We start from the raw sequence: 16,070 nt of genomic DNA on the forward strand, positions 1-16,070 counted from the left end.
TCTCAATATAAGAAGACCACGTCTCTTGTTCATTTACGCCTCCTCCTAAAGAAATGGGAAAATCTTGGGTTTCAAACAGAAAAATACAAATATTTTAAACAGGAGAGAGAAAAGTAAAGTCAAATTTCAATATTTAGTCTTTTGGGCTTTTTATAGGACCGCTGCAGATTGACTTCGCTAAACGAAGTTGTCGAGGCTTGACCTGGAATGGTCTTCTATTACCATATTCCGAAGGAGAGAAATCGGATCTCGGTTGTTCTGGGGACGGTAATGGGCCGGTATAAGGTTGTGAACTGAAGAAAAGCTTTTGGGCCTGTCAGAGATGCGGTCCTCCTATTCGATATAAGCAACAAAATTATCGTTTTGCCAAAAATGAGAATCACATCCAGGTTTTTCGCCAATTTTGGAAACCCAAAATTCTTTTTTCTTCCCAGAAAAGGGAACGGGCCCAAAAAGAATGGCTGCCGAATCAGCCCTCGATCGTCCCAGGAAACCATCCGGGCCGTCCGTCTGCTACCTTTCTCGCCAATAAATACCAGCGTCGGTCAGGTCTCTGCTCGTCTGCGCTTCGTATTTTATAAGGCGTTGGTCCCGACAACTTCTTCTCAAAATATTCGTTCAAAAAATAAATCTGTCGCGACGACAGATCCTTCACGCCCGAGATCGCACGAGGACATTGAATTCTTCCATCGAATCGTCTCTCTCTCTTTAGGATTCGGACGTTCTTGCGTGATCTTTTCTTGCTTTTTCTTGAGACGGAGCGAAAGATTTTGTGGGTTGCTTTGCTCTGCGATCTTTGTCTCGGCGTTCCGGTAAAAATACGATCTTTTGTGGGGGATAGGTTCTTCGTTAGGGGTGGTCGGATAAAGAGGTAGTTTTTTCTTTTTCTCTTTTTTTTTTTGAATCGGGGAGTATGAACGATCAGGCGCACCTGATGAATCAGGCGCCGATGATGATGAACCAGAGCCCGATGATGAACCCACCGCCTCCGCCGCAGGTCATCATGAATCAGGCCCCCCAGCTGATGAGCGCGTCTCAGTCGATGAGCCAGCCCCAGTTGATTGGCAAGCCTCAGGTCCTGAATCAGCAGCCCCAGTTGATGGGCCAGTCTCAGATGTTGAGTCAATCTCAGGTGCCCAGTTTGAACAGGAGTTACAAGATGTGGCCTCAGAAGCAGAAGCAGAAGCAGCAGCAGCAGCAGCAGCAGCAGCAGCAGCAGCCGTCGCTTGACCCCAATGTGCAGTTTCTTGGCTCCATGAACCCGGGTTTCGGGGCTTTGAAGCAGCCGATGATGCCGTTGCCCGGTAGAAGCAATTGGAAGGGCAAGAAGCCCAATGATAAGCGGAATGACCCGAGGAAGGTCCCAAAGGCGATCCCCAATGCCGGGATGAGTAGTGGCGCCAGTGGCATGGGCTACCAGCCCCCTGCTCTTACCGATTTGCAGTTCCAGAATCGCCTAAAGTCTAGAAAATATTATCCCAAGAAGAAGTTCAATAACCGGTTTGCGCCGTATGCCCCCAGGAACACGACTTCTTTTATCATAAGAGCGAAGAAGTCGGGCGGCATTGCCTCGATGGTGTCCCCGTGTCCGGTCACGCCAGCGGTGTTGCCGACGCCGATATTTTCGCCCTCCAGAGAGGTGTTGGTTGATATGGCAAAAGAGGAGTGGGGTGTGGATGGGTATGGGTCCATGAAGGGTCTCATTAGGCTACGGAATGAGGTCGAGAACAGGGATAATGAGGAGGAGGAGGATGAGAACGAGGAGGAAAATAACGGGTCCAGCGAGAGTGACGTAGAAGAGGAGAAGGACAGCGTGATGAGCAGACTGGATCATGAAATGAATCGCTTTGAGATGGTTTACCCCAATTACGGTTCTGATTATAACAATTTACTAGTGAATAGGGTGGATGATCAAGATACCCACATTGCACAACTCGAGGAAGAGAATCTAGCTTTGAGAGAAAGGCTCTTCTTGATGGAGAGGGAAATGGAGGACTTGAGGAGGAGGTTGAACTTCCTGGAGAGGCAGCACCATGTGGATGAAGATGTGAACGAGGAGGTAGTGGAGAATGAGTCTGACAATGAGAGTGAAGATGAATGCAATGTTAATGTTCCGGGTGGTGTGAGCAAAGGAGAGGACATGGATTGTGTGGATGGCGATGTAGGTGGAAGGGATGTTAAGTTTGATGGTGATGCCAAGGAGGAGAAATATGATTCCACACTAGGAAATAAAGCAATTCCAGAGGTTGCTATGGAAGAGTTTATTTCAAACGAAGCAATTCTAAAAGAAGACGAGTCAGGATATGAGGAACAACGTGATGGGGTCATCCCAGGAAGAGCAAAGTCTGAGGGGGAGGAGGGGGTGAAAGTTGTAGAGAATGAGGTCTCACATGAAGTGAATCTTAAATGGGATGAGTGTGAACAGAAGGACGATGCAAATGCGCCTTTGGAGAAGAGCATCGGCGATGGTCAATAATATTTTTAGCTTTCCACCTATTTTAAGGCTCCTCCAAGGTTTGATATTGGTGAAGGGCTTGTTAGCTCATGCCATAATTTGTTGAGTGTCAAGGTTCTTTCTCAGTGCTCCTTAAATAATTCCAATTCTGGGGCATCTACAGGCGTTGCTTGTTAGTTGAGTGAAAACATGGTCAATGGGCTTTCAAACTTAGCCATTATGATGTTCTCTCCAGTTAATAACCATCGTTGGTTTACTTCACTCTCTTCTTTATACTAAAGTATTGTGATCTTTTGGATTCTTACTTCTATGTCTGGAAATCATTTGAGATCAGTATGAGTAGGTTTATGTTTTACTCTTCTAATGTCGTTAAAACCCCATTTTCTTGGACTGCATTACTTGTTGATATGTTATGCATTTACATCTCTGAAACCAGACTGTGCAAGTTTATGTGAATATAGGAGGGAGGTTCACTCATTCAAGTCCTCTGAGGTCTGGATGTTTGTATCAGTTGCTATATGATTGCATCGATCGGATTAGAAGCTAACTGTATTACTGTGTAGTTCTCTTTCAAGGAGAGGCCTTGTTGGATTTTTTTCTTTTTTTGTTTAATCTTCTTAGCCTGGAGCATCCAGTACTTTTTGGTATTTTCGTGTTAAAATCAGCCACCTTTTATGTATGGGGATGTTTTATGTATGGAGTGTTGCCCAAGTCTGCTGTATATGTACAAATTTACGATCATTTATGTGTGATGAGATCACGGTATCTATGCTCTTAAAGGATTCTTGGTGAAGGTTTTTTTGAGCCTAATGTTGGGGACCCGTGATATGATGGTGTTCAGCACCTCTGGCTGACCCTTTACACATCTAGGCAAGTAGGTGATTGAATGTGGGCAGGAAGGATTTTCTCTTTTCCTCTCTCTCCATAAGTTGAGTTGATTGAGTCATTTTGAGATCAATTGACTGCATTTGTTTAAGGAGAGAATTTGACTTGTGGAGATTAGGAAGACTTGGGAAAGCCAGTAGTGGTCTTGTCATCTTTTTGGGTTCTCTTGTGGCAGTAGGGTTTTACTCAAATGGGATGAATGTGTGAGAATTTTTGTTAAGACGAACTCTGTTTTGCTCTTTTGCTGTTGGTGTATCCAACACCGGAGATTTCATATCACATCTTTTTGTATAGATGCTACCAAATGAAGTTGTCAACTGTTGCTTAAAAGTTAGCTTTATTTTGTCTTACGGATGGCTCGATGCGGTTGTAGCAATCAGACCAGCTGAGTTGTTCTTTTCTTTTGGTTGAAAACCTATCTTGAGTTGGATAGGCAGAATAACCAACAATTGAGTCAATGAGATAACATTATCTACTTATTCTTACATTGATATTCTTTTGCCCTGTAACATGGATTTCTATGGATCAGTTTCTTTTGCTTATAGAGATCTACTGGTTTTCTTTCGCAAAGGCAAAAATGAAATGAATTGACTTATTTGTGTGTGAAAGTGATATGTGGTCACTCATCCTTATTCTGGGAAGGGATGCAACAAGACGTCTTACGAAGTCTTTATTTTACAAGTTTGAAAAGATTCCAAGCATGGCACAGTACGTATGCAGAGTTTGATTGCCCGAAAGCGTTTAATCTTTGTCAGCCATGCTCTTGTCAGAGCAATATTTTTTTACTTATTCATAGTTTGTTGGCTCTTTCCTAAAGGTTTTGCAGGAAGGACTTGCCATTTTGCATCTCGGTTGCGAATTGTTCTCGATGCAGGATTTTTAAATGGTGCCTTGTGTAGAGGTATTGACACGATCTGCCATTCATGGAGTGGACGGACCAGCCAAGCAAGCATGAAACGGAAGAAAAATGAACTAGTATTAAATTAGATGTTTACATTTAGCCAGCGTGATTGTAAATCTGGTAGGCATACATTGGTTTGTGTCATGTAATGTCTGGGAAGCACATGGTCACAGATTTACTTCGTTCCATCCACACGTAGGTGCACAAAAACTATGTTGTTGTAGCCCCGACTGATCCTGATTTTGTCATCTGTATATCTGTGAGAGAAAAGAGAGGTATGCATGCGTGATAGGATCAAATTCTGGGGTGTTTTTAGCTGTCAAGAGGTTTAGAAGAGACGTAGGAGACAGCAAAGTCTTACAAAAGTTCCAGCTTAAACTTGGTCTCCATTTCCACAGGATATCCAAATGGTCCTCCGATGATGGCAGCGTCGTCCATCGTGACATCATACGCATTGGTGCCAGATTTCCTGTGAAGGTATGAGATGCGTTAAAGCCATGACTTCAAATTTTGCGAAAACTGCAGTGCAGTTTCAGGAACTGTGCGCATGAATTCGTGCAATGAGCATGTTCGTATGTGAAGGACTTCCTTACCCCCGCTCCTCGAGTGGCAGCGAGTTGCGGGGCCAGGAACACTCGAGCAAACTTAACTTGCAATGCAATAAAAGACGTACAGCAAGAGATTTATCTTATAAACTCTAATGCTCGATAAGCAGGAATGACATCATCCAGCCGCGGTGGGGGCAGCAATGACATCATCCAGCGACCGGTGGGGTCGTTCGTATCGTGATGCATGTCACGTCTATAACCCACTCAGCTGAGCTCGGTGGAGAACCAGTTAGGCTCGAGATTAGGAAAAAAAAATTCTAATTTAGAATCCGTTTGTTTGAAGAGAAAGTATTTCCGAAGAATTATTTTCTAACTTCAATTTACAAAAACGTATTCATAGATTGAAAACAATATGACTTCTCTTTTTAGTAAGAAAGAAATCACTTTACCTAAATCATCAAATAAATAAAAACTAACAATTTTCTTTAAAAATAATTTTTCATGAAAAGTAATTTTTTTTTTTTTTTATCATGAAGTTTTCAGTTAAACAAATACATGAACTTTTATCAAACTAAATTTTGTTGGATATCTTTGCATTTTTGAAAGATTGGATGCTTCATACTCTCAATCATTTCAGGTTATATTTTTAGCTACTCCACCTTCAAGGACGATCAAGTGGTGGTCCTCTAACTCCGAATTGGTAATGGGATTGGTTGTGGCATTATTAATCACCTGGGCATCCAAAGAGCACCTGCTCACATGCGTATGTGAATGCGCATGCGCAAGCGTACAAGAGTGTTGTAGATACTTGTATATTCCAACGTGTCTAGTGATCCATATATGCACATATATTGGATGTTGCTTCGTACCGTCAGACAGGAATTGCATAAATATTCTCTGTAGGTGTATATATCTTTCACCTTGCCTTCGGTATAGTGTTCTCTACTAAGAACCAGAAACCAAGTGCGACGGCATATGTCCTGCCTCAGAGCAAGAGAGAAAGGAAGGAGGGATGCTTACACAAATGAGCCATTCATGGAGAATCTCAGGCCAGGCAAGATGTTCACCAAAAATTTCAGTTGTCCACTCTTTTTGACAATCTGCAAAGAGCAGGACGTGCTTAAGAAGTGATGGACTCGTACTAAAACGGTTATGAAAAGGACATTATTCTTAAACCTACCTGTCTTCCCATAAGGCCATTAGCTGCATTCTCTATCCAACTGTCTGTCTCCATCTGCACCACACAATACACAGTTTAGGCTCCGTAAGAAGCAATGAGATGCACTAAGGATAGGTCACCGTTGTTCAAATCACACTGCTGCATTTTGTATTGCAGAAGCTGTGTTGGAAATTTTCGAGTTTTGTATGGCAAGATAATTTTGTCGGAATGGTTGTGGCATCTTGTTAACAAAGAAAAATTCTAGGGCCAACTGGAAACAAAGTGCCGCAATGCTCGCACCACGTTCGTTCCATTAGGTTCACGTGATAGCCAAAGCACCAAAGTGCCAATCCATTCAAGTCGATGAAAGTCAGTAAAAGTAATTTCCATGAAGCTACCTGTGAACTCCAGATCATATTCCATTCACCTTCTACAAGTTCAAGCTCGCCGTCGCCTTTGTTCTTGCTTGAAGATGCGATCTCATCAATTGCCTACGACAATGATTCAGCATTATTTCAGTTAACATTCAGGAACCTCCTCAATCAAACTCTGTGGTGATTGGATTCCATTCACCTTTTCAATTCCTTTTCCAGTGGAAATAGCTGACAGTAACAATTGCCTAGGTTCAGTCAGCTTTTGCAGCACAAAGGTGGTTCCCTGCACTACAACCCGATAAAGGCGTACCCTTAGCTGAACAATTTATGGCGGCTTTTGCCAATCAAATCCTTAAGTTCTCATCTGGTTAATAAAGAAGGCAGTCAAATAACGAAATATGGACCTTAATATCTCATTCACCTTATTTCCTCTTGAGATGGGAGGTTTCCAGATTCTGACAAAATATGGTGTCTAACCATCCTTTTGCTTCATCTCCAAGAAGCCTAAATGGCACTGGATATGGAACCTTGAATGGTAGAAATTTAATGGAAAAAGCCGCCCTATCAAACCGAAAAAGGATCCTTTTTCCATCACTGATTGATGCAGCTGCCTGTAGGTAAAAAGTTAAGTAAGGTAAGTCAACTAATATGGGAGGAAAGAACACGACACTTTCCATGTAATAGTGAATTGCTTGGTAAAGGGTGGGAAGGATAAATAACAACACATAGCTGTAAGTTGTAAAGCATATGAAGCTGCATTTACACAAGCCATCCAAAGATTTGTCCATACTTTATATCACCCACGATGACAGAACAACTCCAATGTCAAGGGAGAAAATCGCCAGTCATGGAAGAATAAATTTAGTAGGAGAAAAAATGCTAAAAGCTTCCCTTGCATGTAAGGATCACAAATTTGGCAAAAAAAAAAATTGGTTTCATTCTCAACTCAATTTGTGGATAAGCTGCAAAAAACTGTGAAGCAGATGCACAACGAGAATGAGAATATTATTATGTAATTTACACGCCACAATTAGCAAAATGTCGAGATGGCTTTTCATTCTGTAGTCATTGATCAAAATTTAAGTTCATAGCCCCTAAAAGGAAGAAGGTCATACCTCTACTTTTAACTCGCCAATGGCTTCAGAGAATACTACGACGTTGGACACACGTGGATCATTTGATCTAAGATATATCTCTTGAAATACGCTAAACACGTCAACGCCAACAAATGTTCTCTGCAGATGATTTGGTATGCTGTTAGTCTCTTAACATCATCCAAAATCTTGAACACTTAAAATTGGATATTTTATGAAATTGGCAGGCAGACAAATTCCATAACAGGTTATGATCTTCTGTGTTTTGCCAATTTAAGTAATTATCATCTGCATGTATACAGATTGTCAACACATCTAGAAGTATGTGAAAAGAAATGAAGACATGCACCTAACTGAGGACAGATCAGTCTAGATTAATTGGGAAGTCGGAACAAGCAACATTAAACAAGATGCATTTCTTCGTAACTGTTCATCTTATGCAAGCAAATCACTGGGCTACTAACACACCATGCTCTCATGGTGCATCTATTGCAAATGGAGGCAGTTTAAGCTACATATCATCCCATGTTAGAACCAAGCACAAACACTACCTGAATTGGGGATGATGTTCCAGGTCGAGTTGTAAACATCAACTGCCATCGACCTTCGATTAGATCGGAGCTTGTCTGCAAATAATTACCGCCATATCAACATGCCAAACAGGCATAATCATCTTAAAAACCGGTAAAGCAATAAGGTTATCTGCCTAGCTAGGACAATGGACATTCTTAGTGTCGAAAACTACATTCGAGCTTCCGAGCAAAAGTTTCTTCGACAGTGGACTAGCGTGTCATTGCCGATAATAAGCACAAACAGAATAAAGAAGTGAAAATAAGCATGTACCGGATCTGGCACTCCTGTCAAAGTCTCCAGAACTGCAACTGCTCGCTCGACATCCTGCAAAAATCCCATTATAATATCTAAATAATAAATCACGTATTTATTCAATAACTTAAACTTTTATAACAGTAGATAGTGCTCTCGTAAGACCTTACCAATCCAAAAAGCAAAACCCATCAGAAATGAAAAAATCACATCAATCTTGAATCGAGCCAGAGGAACACGAGCCTAACGCGACTTCGACAAGGAAAGAGGCACGAATCGCCGAACTCGCGGATTACCTGGACCTGCTGCGGAGTGGCAGAGCGACCGCGGCCTTGAATGCCGATGAGAGCTTCGATGAGCTGCGCCTCCGGATCAGTGAACGGCGAGGCCTCCTGCTGCTCGCCGACGAGAGAGGAACGGCAAGGGACGAGGCCGCCGCGACCTCGGCTCCGGCGGCACTTGACGGACTTCGTCGGAGAGCAGCGGCCGAGGGATTGCGGAGCGAGGAGTGCGGGAGACGGCGTGACCGTGTTGAACTGAAGCCCGTGAACGCGGGAAGCCATTGGAGGAAGACGTTGGAGGAAAATTTGCGAGGCTCGCAGGCGTGCCGGCCTGGCGGATACGCTCCCACGGAGAGAGGAGCGTCGGGCGGAGTGGCGACACGTGGCCGTCGGCCGACCTGACACGTGGATGTTGAGATTCTATGTTGATATCGGGTAATCGATACCAGAAAGCAGTGATTTGGAAGTGAACCGGGCCCACTAGCCTATGCGAAGAGTTCCGATTGGTTACGGAGGAGAAATATTATCTGAAGACATTTTTTTGGGATTTATTTACATTCCAATCCCTTGGTTTTCGCACTCGTAAATGTAATCGTGTTAATTGGCGAAATCAATTATGCACTTTAGACAGCCCTCCAAAAATATTTTTAAAAAATTAACTTTTAATGTAAGAGTTTAGGTCATAGCCAGAAGTTCAAAAAAATGCATGAGGAACATGCGCGGCAACGCACGGCAACGCACGATTAAGGAAATTTCGGCAAGGCCGAGGAAAAGAGAAGTGTGGCTGAACTACATACAAGGGCTGGGCTCAAATGGGCAAACTTTAAGAATTCAATAAATTAAGAGCCCAATTTGAAAGAAATTCACAGAATCGCCCGGGTTTATGCTTAATGCAAACACACAATTTTCAATCAAAATTATCTCTAATTTCTTAATGCAGAAGAATGTAGTGAATAATGAGAATGCAACATTGGTGTTATTGTTTTGGGGTTGAACTTTTTTATATCAATGAGTTTTTTTTTTTTTTTTTTTTGGTAAAGAATATATCAATGAGTTCGATCCTTAATTTTCTTACAAAATGAATAAGAAATTTTTAAGAGAAAATTTAGGTGTCTAACTTTCTTTAACTTTCTTTTATATATAGAGAGATGGAGGGAGGGAGGGAGGGAGGGAGGGAGGGAGTAACCAAACACCATAATGAGCTAGTGAAGAAGTTCTTGTGAAAATGTATGTAGAGAAGATAACATGACCACGACCAACATGCATTGTCGAGCATTCAAGAGAACATTCATGGTTATGGAGGATTTACATATATTTTAGTAGAAATTAGTCCCGTTGAAACTTTGAAAATAATAACATGTACATGTCCAATTCCATAGCATATGCACTGGCCTTATTTTATAGTTATACAGACTCATATGTCAAATGAGGCAATTAAAGTTTATCCGTATGGTATGTTGAATCTGCTACAAATATCTTCTAGACTATGATCATTTCATAAATCCTCAACAGTATGGATAAACATTGTCGCGACCTAAATTTCAAGTGCACTATCTAAGTTTGGGCTAATTGATTACTAAGTATTTAAACTTAGCTCGGGCTCTCCCAAACCCATATCAATTCGCGACTTAGTTTAAATATTTAACATGCAAATGATTAATATCTATGAGTCGTCACTAATTGATTTATGATAGGTCGATTAGACACCCAAGTAAAATAATATAAAAATTATTTTACTCATACAAACCCGAGACTAAGGGTATGGAAACTTAGTTACACTATATTTCTTTAATGCCCTTTTGATATCATTTTTTTTTAATTTTCAAAAATATTTTTGCAGGCAATTTGGATTTATTTTAAGCTAAATTACTATTATGCAATGGAATGATCACACAGATGCTCAATCATTATTAAACATTGAATAAAATAAATTGCACCAAATGAATTTCAAACACTAAATCAAGTATTTTTTTTCTTATTTAACATGCAAATGATTAATATCTATGAGTCGCCACTATTAACACCTAAATTTTGGAGACCTGTTTATTCATTTATCACATTAAAAAATTAGGGATTAATTTTAACCCTTAAAAAATATTAGTTAATTAATTAATTGCATATTATATAGTTTTAGGTGCATTTATTTTAATTTGCATTTACATTTGGTCGATGATAGATAGGTGTAATTTGGTGGTTTTGAGCTTTTTTTTTTTTTTTTAAATTGACAGGTCAGATTAAGCTCACGAAGAGAGCAATTTAGCTCAAGCCTGTATTTGAAAAAAATCCTATTGTAATTTTTGAAAAATCAATAATATTCATTCTTGCAAAGGAAATCTACAAGACGTGTAGAAAATAAAAGGTGATATTGCGTGCAAAAATTTTTTTTGCGGATGTTGATTTGAAAAAGAAATTAAAATTCTAATCTTTGGCCTATAAATAAGTTACTCGTGTAGGGTTTCAGGGCGCCACAGACATTGAATATACGGCTGAAGGAGGCTTCTTCTCGGATTTTCTAAGGTTTTTCTTCGGATCATTCGGCAAAAGAGGCTTCCTTTCGTTCTTTGAAAAAAAATCACACAAAAAACAAAGGAAAAAGCTTTGGAGGAAAGGCTGGTTTTGCTGAAAAGGTTCTGCAGAAAAGTGAAAGAGCATAGAAGAGTCAGCAGAGAGGGACGTGGGAAGCGAAGAAAAAAAAGGGAAAAAACAAAACAGAGGAAGAAGAAGACCGGCGCTCCCTGCTGCCCGATCCCCTCACCGGCGCACCAGCAGCCAGGCCACCGTTGCGCCGGCCGCCTTGCCGCGTCACCGCGCCCACACCGCACCGCCGCTCCGCTTCCGCCGCGTCCCGCCTCGCCGTCGCTGTTCCGTGCCCTCTGCCGGAGTCTCTGCTCCGCCTCCGACTCGGCACCACCACCGCTCCGGTGCTTCCTCGAGCACAGCCCTGCAGCAGCTCATCCGAGCTGATCGCGCCCGAGCCGACCACCTGAGTCTCCCTCGCTGCGACACCAGTAGCCGTCGGCCTAGATCTGCCCACGACCCAGCGCTCGGTGTCCCCTGCTCCAGCTGCGACCGACGCCACCAGAGCCCGACGCCGCGCCTCAGCAACTCGCGACCCAGCGACCTCTGCGCCCCTGCCGCTCCTTAACGCTCTGCCAGTCGACTGCCAATCTCGCCGCGTCGCCCCTGCGCGCCCCCCTCCTCCGTGCGACGATTCTGTAGCAGCTCTGTGCCCGCTGCTGCGGCACCACCGCCCGCGACGCCCCTCACCGTCGCCGCCCGCCAGCCCTCGCCGGAGCTTCGACGCCGATCAGCAACCGCCCGGTGCCGCCTACCGTCGCTGCTCCCTCTTTCCAACCCTCTATCAGGTAGTTTTTATTTTTCATTTATTCTATTTTACTTTATTTTGTTTATATTTTTTAAGTTTAGTTATTTAAATTGGAACATTGGATGAATCTTGTAGGCATTATTCCCAAGGGTTTTGTCCAAAATTATTGTAATTATTAATTTGATCTGTAAGACGTTGAATCATTTTTTTTTAATTATATTAATTTTTGAGCATTTTGATAGTATTTTAATTGTTAAGTCATTATAGTTATTAATTTGATTCGTAAGATTTCGGATCAGATTTTTAATTATTTTGAATATTTTGTCATAATGTTTAGGTTTAGAGTAATTGTTAATTTAACTGTAAGACAGCATGTTATTTTTTTCGATTATTTTAATCATTTATTTAAAGGATATTTTGATTGTTTAGATATAATCGTTTGTGTTGAAAAAACACTAAAAAAAACATAAAAATTAAAAAAAAAAAATCAAAAAATCAAATCTTACATTAGAGTGTGTTGGTTTAGTAAATTAGGATTGCATTCTTAGATAATATAAACTAGGATTGAATTTTATTTTATTTTAGATAAGACTATTAAATAATGTCTACACATTTAGATAATTTCATTTTTCTTAAAAAATAATTTTCTAAGATAAGATAGGATTTAAATCAATTTAATCCCTAAAATAAATTTGAAAATTATTCATTTTAGATAACTTAATTAGGATTTTTATTAATTCCGAATTTCAATAAAAAAAATATTAGGTGCATAGTTTGTATAATAGGTTCGTTTAATTAGAATTTGTTTATTAGTAAAATTAAGTCATGTAGTTAGAATGAATGTTTTAATTTTGAGATAAAAGAAAACCCAAAAAAATACATAGAATTCATCTGGTGCAATTTATTCATTCAATGTTTAATAATGATTGAGTATCCGTATGATCACCCCATTGCATGATAATAATTTAGGCGAAAATAAATCCAAACTATTTGCAAAAATATTTTTAAAAATAAAAAGAATGATATCGAAAGAGCATTAGAGAAATCTAATGTAACCAAGTGTCCGTCCTTAACCTCCGGTTCGTAGGAGTAAGATAATTTTCTCATTATTTTACTTAGGTGTCTAATCAACTTACCGTAAATCGATTGATGGCGACTCCTAGATAATAATCTTTTGCATGCTAGATATTTGAACCTAAATCGCGAATTAATATGAGTTTGGGAGAACTCAAGCTAAGTTTAGACTTAATAGTTCATTAGCCTAAATTTAGGTGGTGTACCCGAAATTTAGGTCGTGACAGCCACTAATTGATTTACGGTAGGTCGATTAGACATTTAAGTAAAATAATTTAAGAATTATTTTACTCCTATAAACCATAAACTAAGACTACGGAAACTTGGTTACACTAAATTTCTCTAATGCTTTTTCCGTGTCATTTCTTTTTTAATTTTTAAAAATATTTTTGCAGACAACTTAGATTTATTTTAAGCTAAATTATTATCATGCAATGGAGTGATCACACTCAATCATTATTAAACATTGAATAAAATAAATTGCACCAAATGAATTCCAGACACTAAAGCAAGTATTTTTTTTTTTTTTGGATTTTTCTTTTAACTAGAACTTTATTATAAATCACGCATTTAAACTATATGACCTAATTTTACTAACAAGTTATTTCTAATTAAATGAACATAACATACAAACTAATTGACATGCACCTAATATTTTTGTATTTTTCTTATTAAAATTCGGAATTAATAAAAACCTTAATTAAAATATCTAAAATAAATAAATTTTTAATATGTTTTAGGGATTAATTTGACTTAAACTATATCCTATCTTAGAAAACTATTTTTTTTTTTATAGAAAATGAGATTATCTAAATGTGCAAACATTATTTAAGAGTCTTATCTAAAAAAAAAAAAAATCAATCCTAATTTATTGCAAAAATCATCTAAAAGTGCAATCCTAAAAAATGCAATCCTAATTTACTAACATACTCCGATGCAAGATTTGATTTTTTGATTTTTCATGTTTTTTAGTGTTTTTCAAGATAAGCAATTATATCTAAACAATCAAAATATTCATCAAATAAATTATTAAAATAATCAAAAAAATAACATGTTGTCTCACATGTCAAATTAACAATTACTCTAACTCTAAATATCACAACGAAATGGTCAAAATAATTAAAAATTTGATATGAAATCTTACGGATTAAATTAATATTTATAATGATTTAACAATTAAAATATTATCAAAATGCCCAAAATTTAATATAATTAAAAAATGATCCGACGTTTTACAGATCAAATTAATAATTACCATAATTTTGGACAAAACCCCTATGGTTAATGCCTACATAAATATTGACATCCAATGCTACAATTTAAATAACTAAACTTTAAAAATTTAAAATTAAGAATAAGCTACCTAAAGGGGAGGGTAGGAAGGATAGAGACGTAGCTACGCGGGGATCGAATGTGGACTGAGCTGCCGGTTGCGTAGTCGTACGGGTGCGGCGTCAGCTGAGGGAGTGGCTCCAGCACGATGGCAAGCGGCGACAAGGTGTTGCCAGCTGCAGCGAGGCGACGGAGGCAGACATGCTGGTGCGGTGGTGTCGGTCTCCGGGTGGTAGTGCAGGGCAATCAGCGATGAACAGCGAGTGGAGCGGCAAGGAGCATTGGTGTCGGCAAGGGTTGAGGCGCGGATGGAACGGGGAGGGAGCAAGCTGCGGGCGTCGGCGCGGTCTTTGCGCAGCGAAGGTGCGTGCACGGGCGCCGAGTTGAGCAGCGAGGAGGCTCGCGAGCGCTACAGATCACAGGTTTGCTGTGCGACGATGCTTGCGAATACTAGTGCGTGGAGCAGTGACGCGGCAACAGCGGCGAGCAGGCAGAGATGGCACAACACTGGCATCGGCAGAGGTGTGTTCGGAGCGGGGCTCAAGTGGAGGCGCAGGCACAGCAACGGCATCAGGTGTGGCGGCGATGCGGTTGCGCGTCAGGGGCAAGTCCGGTGAGGCAGCGATGCAGCTTGGAGACCAGCGGTGCAGGGGTCGGTCACGCGACAAAGGGAGGCCACAAATAAGATGAACTGTCGCATTTTTTTTAATGTTTTTATCTTCTTCTTCTTTTTCTATTCTCTCTCTCTTGTCTATTCGCACGTCCACGTCTCTTTCACTCTTTTTTTACTTTTCCCTCTTCACCACCACGACGTCGCGCTTAAGATCCTATGCGTCCCGTGGGATTTGAACCCCTCCGTGCTGAGTAGACTTCATGGGGGCTCTTATCCAGTTAGGTCACCGCAGGCGGTGGTTTTATAAGTAAAGTTCGTATAATAAGAACTAGCAAAAAGAAGAGTATCTTATAGATCTCGACATGGACCCTTTCATACATGATATCACAATAATAAAACGATATAGTTCATTGTTCAACTTCATCACAGTTAATACTTAAAAACAATATTACAAAAGTTGGAAACACAAAGTCAACAAATCTTACACATATTATGATCCATTGCCATTTTATTTGCAATACTTATCCTAAGCATGTTTATCCCAGATGCTTGCTCATACGATGTATCATCTGCAACCTCCACTTCTGTAGGTCTAAATGGATATTCTAGATCTCCAACAAATGCTTGCTTTGTTGAAAGTAGAAGAGGTGCGATTTTCCTTTTTGACTTCATCCACCAACAAACCGATAAATAGGTTGGTTACAGACTCGGTCCACTTTACACTAAATGTCTGTCTCTCAGATGTCATTTAATCTTTGACCGGTTGAGCAGCATATGAGTTATGAGTTAAATCAATAACATAATACTATACATGCCATGCCATACACAAAATTATTCTCAAGAGATGCAAGCAGAAAAAGACTATAATGACAAAATTGACAATTCTTGAACTAACTTGTATAGAACAAATCATAAGTTGTATTTTGAGCTACAAGAACTACAAAGTACTATGACTATCAATGATCAATGAAACAGAATGCTCAAAATAAAATAAAGAGCATTGAGAGAAACCTACCATGTCAAAATATAAGTCATATTTCAAACACTACAATAAAAGGAAATGTGAAAAGTTCAATCTTGCTCCAAATGAACCTAAACAACTACTATCTCCAACCTGTCTTTGAGCTGTGAAATCCAAATGATCAGCCTAAGCATTTCATTGTAATGCTTGATATAATATGCAACCATAAAATTCATCCAACAC

At 40.0% G+C, this 16,070-nt stretch overlaps 2 protein-coding genes across 2 annotated transcripts; one reads left to right on the forward strand and one right to left on the reverse strand.

Moving 5' to 3' along the window:
• Nucleotides 1–569: 569 nt before the first annotated feature.
• On the forward strand, nt 570–2,631 carry LOC120290894. Its single transcript, XM_039307637.1, has one exon. The coding sequence runs from the start codon at nt 914–916 to the stop codon at nt 2,474–2,476; it is 1,563 nt and encodes a 520-aa protein (XP_039163571.1). The 5' UTR covers nt 570–913; the 3' UTR covers nt 2,477–2,631.
• Nucleotides 2,632–4,292: 1,661 nt separating this feature from the next.
• LOC120286017 (probable plastid-lipid-associated protein 12, chloroplastic) lies at nt 4,293–8,911 on the reverse strand. Its single transcript, XM_039307638.1, is given in 12 exon segments — nt 4,293–4,498; nt 4,603–4,710; nt 5,810–5,889; nt 5,970–6,023; nt 6,347–6,439; nt 6,522–6,605; nt 6,744–6,761; nt 6,763–6,933; nt 7,438–7,557; nt 7,968–8,042; nt 8,260–8,313; nt 8,538–8,911. Coding segments are annotated over 12 exon segments (1,206 nt in total). The 5' UTR covers nt 8,805–8,911; the 3' UTR covers nt 4,293–4,416.
• Nucleotides 8,912–16,070: the final 7,159 nt, after the last annotated feature.

Source organism: Eucalyptus grandis, chromosome 2 (assembly GCF_016545825.1).
Source record: "Eucalyptus grandis isolate ANBG69807.140 chromosome 2, ASM1654582v1, whole genome shotgun sequence".
Taxonomy (NCBI): domain Eukaryota; kingdom Viridiplantae; phylum Streptophyta; class Magnoliopsida; order Myrtales; family Myrtaceae; genus Eucalyptus; species Eucalyptus grandis.

Excerpts from the sequence above, each read along its gene's own strand:
- LOC120290894 (XM_039307637.1), top strand. The coding sequence starts at position 914 with ATGAACGATCAGGCGCACCTGATGAATCAGGCGCCGATGATGATGAAC.